The 14,781-nt window shown below is 45.9% G+C and overlaps 1 protein-coding gene across 2 annotated transcripts in view; it reads right to left on the minus strand.

Moving 5' to 3' along the window:
- Positions 1-1,911: 1,911 nt before the first annotated feature.
- Positions 1,912-14,781, minus strand: part of TNN (tenascin N) — a 22,670-nt gene continuing 9,800 nt past the window's right edge. The window contains exons 7-16 of one of the 2 annotated variants that reach the window (XM_010085927.1): positions 13,094-13,357; positions 11,823-12,086; positions 10,223-10,486; positions 7,455-7,585; positions 6,798-6,930; positions 5,816-5,967; positions 4,637-4,733; positions 3,802-3,969; positions 2,973-3,136; positions 1,912-2,366 (exon numbers count right to left, since the gene is read on the minus strand). In XM_010085927.1, coding sequence (XP_010084229.1) covers positions 2,220-2,366; positions 2,973-3,136; positions 3,802-3,969; positions 4,637-4,733; positions 5,816-5,967; positions 6,798-6,930; positions 7,455-7,585; positions 10,223-10,486; positions 11,823-12,086; positions 13,094-13,357 — 1,784 coding nt within the window. In that variant the 3' untranslated portion in view covers positions 1,912-2,219. The remainder of the gene's footprint in view (positions 2,367-2,972; positions 3,137-3,801; positions 3,970-4,636; positions 4,734-5,815; positions 5,968-6,797; positions 6,931-7,454; positions 7,586-10,222; positions 10,487-11,822; positions 12,087-13,093; positions 13,358-14,781) is intronic. The other variant, XM_010085928.1, reaches the window with a different exon arrangement.

The raw sequence follows: 14,781 nt of genomic DNA on the forward strand, positions 1-14,781 counted from the left end.
TCACAATGGTTTTCCAGCAGCTGCCACTTTGCCCTTCCTGGTGAAAGAGGGGTCCGTAGTTAGGAGGGGCAACTAAACCCTCCTCAAAAACTGCAAATAAGGTGTCTCATAACTGTCACATAAGGCGTCAGCCTTCACCTATGAAATACAAAGCTCATACTGCTTAAGAGAATATTGTCTGTTCTCAGGCAAGATTCAGCTTTAAAAAGGGATTGTGTTTTGCCTCTGTGCAGGAAAAAGCTGGGAATAGTCCCACCTGCTGTTTTTTAGAGCATACACTTACTTTTACAGTGGTGGGTGTGAGGCTGGTCCTCTGGTCCCCTGCAGTCACCTTCCTCATGTCTACACTGTGCCCTCTAACTGAACACCACAGCGAAACCTGTCCTTGCCTACAGACAAGCAGGCAATGGAGAGAAATCACTTCACCACAGTAGAGAACCCTCATCATTTTCCTGTGTTCTTCTCTCATCCTCTTAGCACAGAGCCTGCAAAACACTTCAAATGCAATTTTCCTTTCCTCTCCTCCCTCCTTTACTCTCCTCCTTCCCCCACACTGGGGTTTGGATATCCTAACACAGCTCAGATGAGTCTCTGCCTACCCACCCACGCAAGAGGCACAGCTCTGAAAGTACTATGAAGAATTCAGTACTCAGCTTTGAGAGACGACACTCTAGCTAGCTCTCCTCAGCCAGGTCCTAGCAGCCACAGATCAGTTAATTGCTTTGCAGTATTAAGTCATGGTGAGATCACATAGTCGCCATCCCTGTTTTGGAGCGGATTCCAACGCCTCATTTTCACAGCCCCATTTTTGGGCCTGGGTATTGTCCCGTCTCCATAAAGAAGGCTTAGTTTAAATGTCATAAAAAATAATTCTGCCACCCAAAGCAAAGAAGACAGAAATATTTTAAGACCTCCTTTATTTGCAATTTTATTACTTCCCCAAAGTCTGGGAAGGATTCTTTAAAATGTATTACTCAGCTTAGCACTGGGATAGAAAAGGCCATTAAGACATAGGACAATCGTGTTCCAATCTGCTCAGACAAGGAAGCCTTTGAGCAAGCATCATTTGGTGAGCTAATACTTTTTCCCTGGCTGTACCTGGTGGTCCAGAATTTTAATATCTGCTCAGGGAAAGAAAATAAAACTCATCCTTACGGTCATGGGGAGAAAAAGCAGCCAAATGTGAAGCCATGCACTGAGGCCCACCTGAATCTGCAGACAGCCTGAAAGAAAAGCGTAAGGGAGAACATGCAGGATTGGTTTAACTCAGAGATGTTCCTTTTAGAGGCGGATGACAAGCAGTATCATTTCAGCATCACTAGCTACCACTGTGCTAATGAAAAAGCAGAAGGTGGCAGATGGGACAATTGCAGAGAGAATTTTGTTCATGTTCTGTTAAGTTAGGCAAGCAGTATGGAGAGGCAGGCTTGGGATAGTAAGCAGAGCCTGGAGGAGTATAGCCCTTACACTCACCCAGGAGTGTGAACATTAACTCATTGCACATCTCCTCAGGCTTTTCTTTGGGCTGGGAGACAAGAAGAGAGAAGCAAAATACAGAGCAGATTTTAACCTGGAGAGATGTGATACTGCAGGCTGAGGAGCCCAGACTACAAATCTCACCTGCATTGAACAAGCCTTGCCAGCTGCCTGACAACATTTCCCAAAACCCAGCTCTTTGACTGGAGGAAGAGTAGGGTATTTCCCCCACATGAGGAGGTGAAACAAAAAGAGGACTGCAGACCGAGACAGGAAGAAGGAGTAGTCTCAGGAAAGCTCTCTCTGATGTAAATTAAGAGAGCTATTATTTTTCACTGGGATAAAATTTAACTTTTTGAAGTTTGAAGTGGATGGCATCAGAGAAGGACAGAATTAAGGGGAGTCAGCAGCCTGGGTTTTGAGAAATAACACCATGTATTAAAGCCTGTTTTATAGAAAGTTCATAGAAGTTGCATACATTGGATCAAGCAGGTCCTTGTCATGTTTAGTCAACCAGGGGAGCTACAAGCGGGATGGTCCCCACAAGCCCCCTCCCAGTCTCTGACAGAACACCCATGAGGAGCTCCAAAGGCTAGAAGCAGGCTGGGCCGCAGATCCAGAGGTCTCAGGATGCCCACTGGTCAGCAATTGTCTCCAGTGTATTAGAGAAAGCTGTCTGAATCTAACTTTGTTACAAAATACTGAATCATTATCTTTGGGTATCGTCCTGCACAGAGTTCGATTTAAGCCCTGATCTTTTTCCTCTTCCCTGATAGAGATCTCTTCTTCCTCCCCAGGATTGGCTCATTACTGTAAGGCTGAGGACGGATCTTCATCTCAGTAAAAGGGATGGAGAATTCATGGCCTTTCCATGGCTCCCAGTTCACACCCTGGGAAAAGAACAAGGAATTTCTTTTATTAAAGCACCCAGACCAGGTGTTAGGAGTCTACTAGTGCCCCATCTCTCCTCCCAATACCATTTAACCCTCCAATAAACAGAGACGCTATTGTTCACCAGATTTTGACTGCAATTATAATCAGTCTTCCAGACACTCCTAATATAAATCAAATCTCTATCCAGTGTGGAATGCAATTGGACTGAGCCATCCTTAAGCCCACAATAAGCCTGTACAATGAGATGCACACCAAGGCATGCACTGAAAGCCAAGGAATAAGCCACATGAGACAGTGAGCCAGCATCCTAGTGTGGCTCCTAGTGAGTGTTCTTTTCTGTGTTCCCTCAGAAATCAAGACAGCTCCACCTCAACTATCTCTGTCCACAAGAATCAGGAGGCCATGAGCTCAAGTCCTCTGGGCCCAGGGAGGATGACAGAGTAAGAGCTATAAGCTTCCTTATGGATCATTTCCCTTTCAAATGAGAGGAGTTAGGATAGCCTGGACAATCTCTCCTGCTCCAGGGAGAGACATTCCCCTGCCATGTGTTTTCTCAAGGCTAGGCAGAAGAGGTGACCACCACACAGAGCTCTGCCACTCACCTCGCTGTGCTTGCTCTCCCCATATTTCCCGTTGAGGTTGGCCAAGTGGCAGTTCTTGTACCACCACGCACCATGGTGTGTCAGAGCACAGTTGCTGAGAGCCACATCATTGTCTCTGTCCCACGTTGTGAACTTCCAGCCATTGTGATAAGACATTGCATCCCCTACAGCAAGGGATGACATGAAAAGGAGTAAGAGACCACAGCTGCTCAGCCTGAGGGTTTATACACCCTCCAGGCAGAACAAAACAGGCCCGTCAGGGGAAGAGCAACAACACAGGATGGGTCTGGACAATAATTTCTAAAGGGCTGCTATTAGAGAGCATGTCCAAGGGCTGGATCCCCCCAGATGAAGATCTAAATCTTATGGCAAGAGGAGATTAAAGGATAAGTGGAAGACTATTGGACAAAATGGCAATGGTAAGGATTTCCCAGTGGCAGAAGCCAGCACCAGGATGGCTGGTGGTGTTGAGCAAACTCCCATCCTGAACAAAAGCTGCTTTCTCAGCACTTCTCAGCTGGGAAGCTCCAGAAGTTGCTCCCTCACCAGCACAGGTTCCATCATGGAAATGCTTAACTGTCTGCCCCTTCAGCTGGTGTTTCACTTGGTTACAGAGCCCTTTCTTCCCCATGAAAAAGCAACTCTTTCTCCTGTCTTCAGCAAAGTACTCTCCTCCATCGTCCCAGGACGTGCACACTTCTCTCCTCAAAGAGAACCACATCTGATGACCTAATGAGCTTCCAACACTACTGGCAAAACAAATCCACAGGTCCCAGCATTTGCCTCCCAGTGTGAAGCAGACATAGCACAAGTACGAGGCACTACTCACCAGCATTGCCTCTGTAATTCCCCACCGACAGCCTGTATCTGTCCCTGCTAGAAGCAACCTGGAAGAAGTCGTAGACAGCATAGACAGATTCACTGGCTGTCCGTAAATCCACTCGTAGCTCGTAGCGGATGGGACTGCTGCTTGTGAGATTGTGCAGCTTGTCAAGACCTAGAAGAAAAAAGAATTGTTCCTAAAAGGGAAAAACCTGTTCACCTGTGCAGTCCTAGACTCTCACCCTGTGGCCATTTTGGTTAAATCAGCTATTTCTCGCATCCCTCCTTCCCTGCTCGATGCTGCCATGACATTTCACCACGTTTATGCTGTCTTATCTCATTTTCTGGCAACAGACAGAAATTCCAGAAAAAACAAACAACCTAAACCAGCACAAGACAGGCTGTAGTGCAACATTATTTTTCCCAGAACATTTAAAGACTTGCTCTGAAGACCTTGGCCTATTTACTGCTGGGTTCTCTGAGTTCGCTAACAGAACAATTCAGACAAAAAATGACCAAGTACACCAAGTTTTGTGTAGTATCCTGGTCTTTGCATTTTTACAAATGCAACTTATTTCTCCTCTCATAGGAACACATGAGTCTGAAGTAAACGTTTCTAGAGTTTGGCCTCCTCTAGGACCGCTCCAAAGCCCAAAGATGTCAGTGGAAAGACTTAGTGGGCCTTTAGAGATCCTCAGTGCTTCATTGGCACTTCTAGGGAAAGGACAAAAGCTGACAGCTCAAGTCTGCAGGCTTATGGGGGCAGGGTGGATATTTCAGCATTTAGGTGCTTCTACAAAGCTCATCTTCAGCTCTTCACTGGTCACACCCTTGTACTGTACCAAGCCAAAATTCCCCTGCGGGATCTCCAAAGCCTTCCACATAATTTTTCCAGCGTTTGTAGAAATCCAGCTCGCCAGTGCTCCGCCTCTGAAACACCTGCAAAGCAAAGGTTGCTGTGTGAGAGTTCGTGACAGGCTGAGGAAAGACAAGGAGGATGGGGGCATGAAATGTTAATCTTGATTCAATGTGGACAAAACGTGTTCAGGAACAGACGACTCTAGCTGATGGCACACTGCACATAAGCAGGGTGCACACAGGAATCCATTTTCCTTCTCTGACTGCACATAAACACCTGGGGTGAATACTTAGGGATGCAACTTTTACAGTTTACTTTCAAATGCCTATGGACAGCACAAATCTGGGTGTGATCTAAACACTCAGACAAAATAGGCTTAGGGACAAGATCCAGAGACTTGACCAAAATCAGAGGGACTTGGGCAGTAACACCTAGCAATTTATTTCAGTGAATAAAATAACTTATCACTGAAAGTGAAAGGTGAAGAACTGAATAAAGACATTTTTACTTGGTCCTTTAGGGAGGCAGCCAGAGAACCTCAGATTCACTCTTTCATGTTCATACACATTCCTCACCTCAAAGCGTGTTTGCTTCTGCCTCCAGATTCCTTTGAGCCACTCAATAACTACTGTGTGGTCAGGCTCCAGGTGCACGCTTACCGCAGGAGCATTTCACATACTAACAGGCATCAGCTGAACTGTGTTAATTGTCCATACATGCAGCCTTATACTATGGTCAAGATGAGATACTACAGCTTAGTTAACTCATTGTGAAAGGCAGTTAAGCTAAGTTCTACTACCTCATCTTATGACAGGCCTGAATGCACCCTCACAGACAACTCCATGACCCAACAACTGCCAAGAGGGAACACACTAAGCTGTCATAATTCAGTCATTGCCCCACATCAGCAATAATATAAGCCTGAGTGGCACTCACAACCAGACCATGAAAAAGCCTGTGAGATATTCAGCCTCCCACAGCGTTTTTACTGACAGAGAGTACATCAGCATCCACCACCCTTCCCAAAACGTGCCACTCCATCAAGACAGGATTTGAAACACAGTAGTGCAGCAGAGCAAAATTAGCATCAGCTAACACCAGTACCAGGTCCACTTGATTACATTCAGATAAAACAACCAAAGAGGAGCAGACAATCACTCACTATCCACCCGCCTCCATCAGTGGTCATGTCACAGTACACCTGCATCGGCCTGCTGCCATCCCCGTTCAGGTAAATGGTGTATGTGCCGCTGGAGGCATTTCCATTCTGCTGCGTCTGGCTGCAGTCCGCAGGATACGGGTAGAGGAAACTAACTGTGAGAACAGAGGGGGCAAAACGTCACATCAGCAAAGCAGGCCACAGAGCCAGAAGAGGCATTTCACACCCTTAAGAGTCTCCCAGGGACAATGGTACTGGAAGAGAAGTAAAGAAAGCAGCAGCTCCCACTGCGCACTCACATAGCACCCAGTTGCATCATCAGGCTGCTGCTGGCAGCCTTCCCCGCTGCCTGAGGGCTGGACAGGGTCTCCAGAAGCTGCAAGAGATGCAGTCTTAGGTTGCAGTGAGAGCAGGAAGAGTGAAGGTGGGAGTGCTGGTAAACAGGGATTTTAATCTCTCTGCATTTCACAATCAGTCCACACTTGGCAACCCCTGTGGGCACTGGCATAGTACAAGAGGCTCCCACATCAAGCTGGCGTGAGATTTTGTTTGATTTGCTGCCTTTCTGGTGTGCATTTCCTGACCTCTGAAAACAACCTGGCTAGCTACCACATGCCATGACAGTACTTAAACAGCCATGCCCTACCATTGCTAGGATGGTGTAGAAAGAACCCCAGCGTACCATCATCTCTTCTGCCCACTGGCAGCTCACCAGCAGGCTTGTTCCTGCACTGGGCTAGCAAGGTTTGCCAGCAGCACTGATCAGTGTGGGCAATCTCCGCTCACACTATCCTGTTGTGTTTTCAAGCCTCCAGATGGTGTGGCTTAGAACAGACTCCCAGCCAGGAGACACATCATCGACTCACTAGATGGTTTGCTTATGATCAGTTTCCCAGTGCCTCTGCAGAACATGAACTCCATCTCTGGCCTCTACCATAAAGCACAACCACTGCAGAGCAGTGCAACAACCAAGGCCAAATCCTACCTGTTGAGAAGCTAGTGTCTGTCTTTCTGCTCTGGCGATCTCCGTTATAGGCCATCACAAAGATGCTATACCTCACTCCTTGTTCCAGTCCTTCCAGCACAAACTGTTGTTCGATAGGACCCAGCCGTACTTCCTGACAAATAAAACAGATCAGAGGTCAATACAACTCTGAATAGTATTTAGCTTTTCTGGACCACAGTGCTTCATACTCCGTATGTATTTACAGGCTTTTCTTGTAGAGTTCAGACAGGCACGTTCATTGTATATCCTTGAAACACGGAGGCCTTCTCCTCAGAAGGAAGATTTGGGGCAAGGTCTCAAGAAACACTGTTAGGACACTGAGGACACTCTACCCCTGGTGAGTGCTGGCCTTCCAGGTAATAACACGTTAGAAAAGTGAAGCAAAGAAGCAAACATGCTCTGCCTGTAGAGATCTGTTCAGAAGAGGCATTCCACTGTCACAAAGTTCCTCCACAGCTTCTACTCAGGACAGTATCACATCTTACTTAAGCTCTCCCTCCCTGGGTCATGGGTAGCATAGATTTCGCCCCAAAATTGTTCTTCTGTGGTCCACATACCCACAAGACCCAACTGGCAGAGCCCATAATCATAGGGGTGATTTCAGTGGGGTCTGCAGGGCTAAGGAATTCACTGTACCTTGCTCACGCCATCTTCACCCTGGTAGGTCAGAGCGTAGCCATCAATCTGTGCTGCAGGAGGAGTCCAGGTAACCACGCCAGTAGAATGAGTCACTTCTGATACACGGAGGTTCTTGGGAGGATCAATCTCTATTGAGAAATAAAAGAAAATTAAAGTCCCATTACATAAATTTAAGGCAGCAATGGCAGTGCAGGGCTTGGGCTGAGCTTTCAATGCCTGATCCTGTTTAACTGGGAACTACTGAAATCACCCAGTGCCTTCACTGCTAGCAAGAAGCAGTGGAAGCCTAGACCAAACATGGGAGGGTCTGCTACAGACCTGGTTTGGGATGTTTTGTGAGCCTTGTCATTGGCTCAACTGTACAGAACCCAGGAGCTCCTGACACGTCTGTCTGAGTAATCTCCATCAGGCTCCGAGGATATTCACAGATAGGCCAGGTTTGGACTTTATGCCCCAGTCCTCGAGCATGGCCCTAGTGTAGCCTGCTGGGAGCCCCTACCCCTTGTTTCCCTACTGCAGATGAAGAAGGACTTCACAGGCTTTATTGTTGTCATGCCTCAGCCTTCTTTAGTAAATGTGGGAATACAAAGAAGCCCACAGCTTTACAGTTTAGTCTGTGCTGCATATGGGACACCAGCCCCTTCACTGACATCAAAGGCTTAGACAAACTCTTTTCGTCTGCAGTCAAACTGCCCAAGTTCAGCATGAGGAGAACAGAATTATTTTTAAACAATGCCAGTTCACAGCAGTTGCCAAAAGCATCTGTCTTATGAGATACCCACAATGGGGCTGCAGTGCTTCCATCAGGACAAAAAGAATTTCTAAAGCTGAGTTAGAAGTAACAACAATGGAAGAATCCTCTCCCTGATTTTCATCCTGTGCTTGCTATATTCTGGTGTTTTGGGAACATAAGGAAAACCTTACTCCTTAGGTTATTTATCTGGCTTTCCAAGTTTTACAAAGAAAGTTCTTGGTGGGCAGTGCTGGCCTTCAGGGAAGAATGCTCCAACCCTGAAGTACACCCGAGTTTATAGCAAACTATAACTAAATAATTAATCTTAACTCCCTGCTCTTCCACAGACCTCCCCAGGGGACTACAGACATGTCATTTAACTTGTCCATTGATTCAGTTCTTCTCCATATAAACCAGGCAACACCACTTCCTAGACCTTGAAGAGTGCTATGAGGATAATCAGAACAAGACTTAAAATGCATCAGTGAAATATTACAGTTGTGAAAAGGCCACAGAGGAAGACAAGGCCAGGTTATGTCTGTCTTAGATAAATGAGAAGAGTGGAGCAGTGTGGCTTCTCCCAGGAAACACTGCACTCCCTGTGTATGGGGTTACTGCTTAAAACAGATACAAAGGCAGAGAAGAACATATCAAAACACCAAATATAAGGAGAACAGCAGGGACAGTAACATCAAAGTTCACACAGTATGTTGTTTAAAACACGGGCTATTCATTATAACTGCAGACCACCTTTCGCTAGGCTCCCAACAAGCATTAGTTCATTATTTAATGAACTCATGCTTTATTTGCATGAAGCTTTAAATAAATTGCTTTAAATAAAACACAGTCTTCCCAGAGTAGCTCATTACATGCATACCTCCCGCTGGACAGAAGAGGGAGCTAAAAGGTACCAAATTCATCACGAGACGCATGGAATGGGAAGGGCAGCCTTAGAGAAAGTCATACAGCTTCGCAGTACTGCTCTTAAAGGCCAGCCAACAGTTTTCTTGAGTGCAGGAGACCACTGTGAACAGCTCCCTGCCACAGCCGGTTTGAATGCTAGGGAATAATCAGCCATCACCTTGAGTAAGAAAATGTTTTAGGTTTGGTTTGGTTTTTTTTTTTTTTCCCCACAGAAGTTGTATTCTTTTAGCAGAGGTGTCATTACTTTTAGAAATATAACACACGCACACACAAAAAAAGAGTACATGGGTGGTTTGTGCAGATATTTCAAAAATATCCCTACTAATGCTAAATGCATTCCCTCTCCCAGCAGTTTCACTTCATGTGAAATTCCCAGGTGTCTCCATTTTCATTCCAGTTAAAAACAACATTTCAATTTGCTAAAACTCTCCTTGCATTTCTAGTTCCAGATAGGTTCAGTCTTTTGGTCTCAAGAGATCTCTGTTTGTCCCCATCAGCTGCCCTCAACCTCTGTAAACACTGGGGAACGGTTTGGCATCCTGCCCTAAATCCAAGCTTCGACTGTTCTATCTCACATCAACTTGAAGCATAAACTAAGAAAAAGAACATTAGCAAGGCCAATGGATACAGAGTGACCCTGAAATGTTTCCAGTACACCATAATCCTTACGACTGACTGAACAGGACAGATTTAAGCCTGCTTGTCAGTCTCCTAGGACCAGTCTAAGGTCATGAGTCAAAAAGCAGGCCATCATTTTTAACTGTCCCCAATTCTAAAATGGTTTATCTTTCTTTGGTTGTTAAACCTCTGTTATTGTTAGGCTTGATAGCCGCACATGAAGCACCACATGCTTTTGATTAAAGACCAATGAAATAAGCTGGGTACCATCACCTGTCAGCACTCTTGTATTACCACACCTGCCTCTTCTATAATCATCTATAGGAGCAGTCTCTATTATGGTAGTCTATACTCACACACTTATCTCCAGTATGGATTTACCCCTTTGCTTCTTCATTACCCAGTAACGCAAAGAGAGATCATTAAACACAAAATAACAAGAGAGTAGGGTCCTTTTACCCCATTTCCTTTCCCTTCTGCCCACCGTTACCTGTCAGCATGTCAGTGCTTGCCCTCTTGCTCTGCTTGCTTCCCAGCTCTGCCCAGAGATGGATGGTGTACTTCATGCCTGGTATCAGTCCTGTCAGGGTGGTAATGCTCCTGTCCTTCCCCACTTCTATTTCCTTGGTGTCCCCATCAGCAGAAGTGTAGCTCACCATATACCTGTCTATGGGAGCTTGGACGCTATCCCAGGAGATGGTGGCTGAGTCCTCTGTCACTCGGTCAGTTACTAGATTCTTTGGGCTGTCCATTTCTAAGAAATAAAGTGCAGAGTAGAAAGTGTGGGTAACGAAAAGACACACATGTTCCCCTTAAAACTTTTGTTTTCTAAAGCCCCATGATCCTACCCTCAGGAAGAAAAGGATGACATGGACTAACTCATCTATAGCTTTACTGGGGCTCAGTGGCTGATCACCATGCTTGTTATTGACAATGCGGAACTGGAGTAAGACAAGGCAAGGCACTGAGGCACAGCCATCTTCCAACAGAAGCCTCAGGAGTAAAATGTCAAGCAGAGATACAAGGAAGAACGATTATGTAGAAGAAGTTCCAACTGAATTTTAGGGTTCACAAGAATTTAGGTCTGACAGCCTCAAGAGATCCATCAGACCAGGTACTTGGGAGCATGCATGGCCCTGGAGTCTGGCTGACACTGGGTACACCGAGGCAAAGAAGATGATGTGAGAGACTGAGGCAGCACCAACACTCTGCTCCCCTTTATCAGCCTTCCCCACAAGTATCTCTGTTTGAGCTGAGGTGCCAGCAAGGTGTAACACTTCTCTACACTATGACCGAGGGAAGGCGGCCTTGGCAAAAGAGGTGGCCAAAGCAGAACATAATCACAGCTAATTCACCACGTGAAGCTATAGATGATGTACACCATGTCTGGCTTCAAACTAATCAGAACAGCAAAACCTGTATGCCATCTCCCTCATTCCCAGGAAACACTATCAGTGTCCTCTGCCAATCAGTCTTCAGCCTACTTAAGCAGCCAGCTTCTGTAAGCAGAAGCCTTGACTACACAAACTGAATTACTGACAGTTCAGGACACTTTTTCCAGGCTCAAACTATTTGCTACAAACTATTTGTGTTGTGAAAGAAGATGACTAAAATAGGGATCTTCCCTTCAAAGTCTTGATTCATAATTAAAAAACATTCTTATCAGTGGCAGTAGTTGAACCATCCTAAGTTTAGGCAGGGTTCAACAGCAGTATTGTATACTGTGGGGCAGAGCTCAGCCACACCTGCAGAGCTCAGCATACCTGAAGACCAAAACCAGCAGGCAAAGCTAGTAAGTGAGGATCACAGTGCTTTAGCAAAGTGCTGTGAAGCTCACACCAGGCTGATAGTTTCTGAACTGACAGAGCAGTCATTAGTTTTTGAAAGTTCCCTAGACTTGGCAGGAGGCACCATCTCTACCTGAGGCCTGAAGGTGCCTCTGGCATGGATGTCCCCACATCACAGGTGACCACAAGACAAAACACTGCCTAGTATATGCTCTGCAAAGGCTAGGAAAAAAAAAGGACAAAAATTGAGATCACGTCCACAACATACTGTCGTGTAGAATGACATAGATTCTCCTGAAATACCTGTCACTGCCTCAGTGCTGGTCCTCTTGCTCTGCTGGGGTCCTTTCTCTGCCCAGAGGTAGATGACATATTCAATGCCAGGTTTCAGTCCTGTCAGAGTCGTAGTAGTCTCATTCTTCCCCACTTCCACCTCCTCTGTGTCACCATCAACAGAGGTGTAGTTCACCATGTACCTGTCTATGAGAGCCTGGATCCTGTCCCAGGAGATGGTGGCTGTGTCCTCTGTCACTTGGTCAGTCACTAGGTGAGTCGGGCTGTCGATTTCTACAGAGGCAGTTAAAAGTGAAGAACACAGGCTGTCATGGTCAGGCTGTACTGTGACACTGACACTCCTTCCCCCCAAAGGCCTTGCCAGTTTATTCCTTCAAGTCCTGTTTCCAGTCACACACGATTGGATCCACAAAGCTGGGAGGTATCAAGGTCTGAGGTGATTTGAATGGGGTCTGTCTTTAACCCTTATGGAAGCTTTCTGAGGGAACAGCACAGCCAGTCCTGACCTGGACAGGAGAGAGCCCTTGCAAAGCAAGATACTGTTACATTCTTGTTTTCTCACAGCCACAAGCCTCTGAAGCTTACATACATGTCATCCAGAAAGAGAGAGAACAACCAAAGGTCTTTTGTTAAGAGACCAGGATAATCCAGGTACGCATTTACTTCCTTCAGCAAGTCCCTGACCTAGAGCATGGGTCTTGTGAACACTTGCCACAGCTTGCAATCCATTCAGACATTCAGCTTTACCATGCTGTTATAAACCAGTAACCCTCCCACTGGGCAGATCACTACACCTTCTTAACCAGGCCTGGCCACACAGGGGAAAGAAAGTCCTAGTAAGAACAACTGAGGAACAAAGGTTAATCATCCTATTGCAAGAAAAAGCGTCTTGCATGCTGTTAATCTCTCTGCACTTCAATTTCTTCATCTGCACAAAGGAACTGAGCATTTCCCTATTCCATGATGAAGGACAAACGAGTTAACCAATTAAATTAAAACAAGACTATACAAATACACAAGAGACACTGCTGCAAAGGCGTCATTTTCCCTAACCCCTGTTAGTAACCACAACACAGCCCGTTTGTGGCACATACAGGTAATTAGAATCTCTCTGTGATGGTGCTGAATAGGTTTCGCAGCAAGATGCACTAACCTAAAGGCTCGATCTGTTAAGCCTGAATCTTCCTCTGCTGTGAAACTGTCTTGGGATGGATTTATTCAGTGTTAAGGCAAAGCTGGGCTGTAACTCATACTCTTATCAAAATCTATTGCCCTCTTACCTGTCACAGCCTCAGTGCTGACCCTCTTGCTCTGTTTTTCTCCCCTTTCCGCCCAGATGGAAATGATGTACTCCATGCCTGGCTTCAGTCCTGCCAAGGTGATGACATTCTTGTCTTTCTCCACCTCCCTCTCCTCCGTGTCCCCATTAGCTGCAGTGAAGCTCACTCTGTATCTGTCTATTGAAGCCTGGACTTTGTTCCAGGAAACAGTAATTGCATCCTCTGTCACTTGGTCAGCCAACAGCTCCGTTGGACTGTCGATTTCTGTAAGCAAAAGTCATAATTATTCAAAGGTTTAGTATAGTGCTGTGCTAATCACAATGGTCTAAAGACACAGACAACACATGTTTTATAAGCAGAGGTAGTATGTTTTATTAGACTACCAAATATATTTGGATAAGTAGATGAACTTTGGGAAATGATTCTATGCCCAAAGACATTTTGTGTGTCCAAAAGCTTGCTTGGTTGGTTTTTTTGTTTGGTTGGTTTTTTGTTTGGCTGTTTTTTTTCTCCAGCTCAAACTGGTAAATCTAATAGAAGTTTGATCTTTAGTTATAAACTGTGTTTTGATCCTGCGGTGTAAATAACTGACACTTAAATGAGTTCCCATTGGATATCACCGTTTGTGGCCCCAAATAATTTTGTACCATTGGATACAGTGCAAGGTAGATAAAACAAAGGGGCTAACCACTTGCAAGTCCCACCATTCTTGATGCACGGTATACACACCTGTATGTTAGTGCCAGGGTAGCTGAGCCTTGGCAAGGCCAGTCAGCCCTCTGCCCCAGTGCTGGGTGAGCTGTGCTGCTGGTTTCTGCAGGAACACTTAGGAGTGAACAACACGGGATGTCCCGGTGAGGCTAGACTCACTCCTTCCCCTCAAGGGCCCTATCAATTTCTTCCACTTCTCATCTTTTATTTCTTATCAAGGATGGGCCTGAACTACAAAGCTGGGAGATGCCCAGTTCTGAGGCATTTCAGATGGGGTCTAGGTCTCCTCCTCACAGGGGCAACAGCAGGGCTCTTTGTTGGGGAGTGACAAAAGCACAGAGGACCCTGCATGGGCAGAGAGGAAAGCCCATGCAGAATACAGTGTTTCCGTCTTTTGCTTTAAGATCACAGCTTCTTACCTGTATTGCTCTGGGAATTAACCCAAAAACCAAATCGCCTGCTCAGAATCTCCATCTGAAATGCAGCTCTCCTAGAACAAGATTATTTCACAATAAAGCAAAACTTCCCACCCGGCACAGCTTTGATGTTTGCTGAGCTCCCCTCTCTGCCCAGAGGCTGGTGGCATACAGTTTGCATGGCTTCAGTCCTGTCAGAGCAGTGACGCTCTTGTCCTTCCTCACCTCCGTGTTCTTTGTGTCTCCATCAGTTGTGGTGTACCTCACCAAGTACCTGTCTGTCGGAGGCCAGACCCTATCCCAGGGGATTGTGACTGTCTCCTGTCAGCTATCTGGCCACTACATGGGCACTATGCTGGCAATTCCTTAAGAGAAGGTTGAAGGTGAAGTACCAGGCAACAACACTAGCAAGAACCATGTTCACATTCTCCACTAGAAAAAAAAAGCCACTTTCAATCTCCTCCCATTATGACAATTCTTCTCTTGTCCTTTTCACAGACAGAAGCATGATGTTAGACTTCACAAGCCTTAAGTCACTACTACAAAGCAGCAAGCAGGAAT

The sequence above is a fragment of the Pterocles gutturalis genome, unplaced genomic scaffold (assembly GCF_000699245.1).
Source record: "Pterocles gutturalis isolate BGI_N339 unplaced genomic scaffold, ASM69924v1 scaffold34720, whole genome shotgun sequence".
Lineage (NCBI taxonomy): Eukaryota > Metazoa > Chordata > Aves > Pterocliformes > Pteroclidae > Pterocles > Pterocles gutturalis.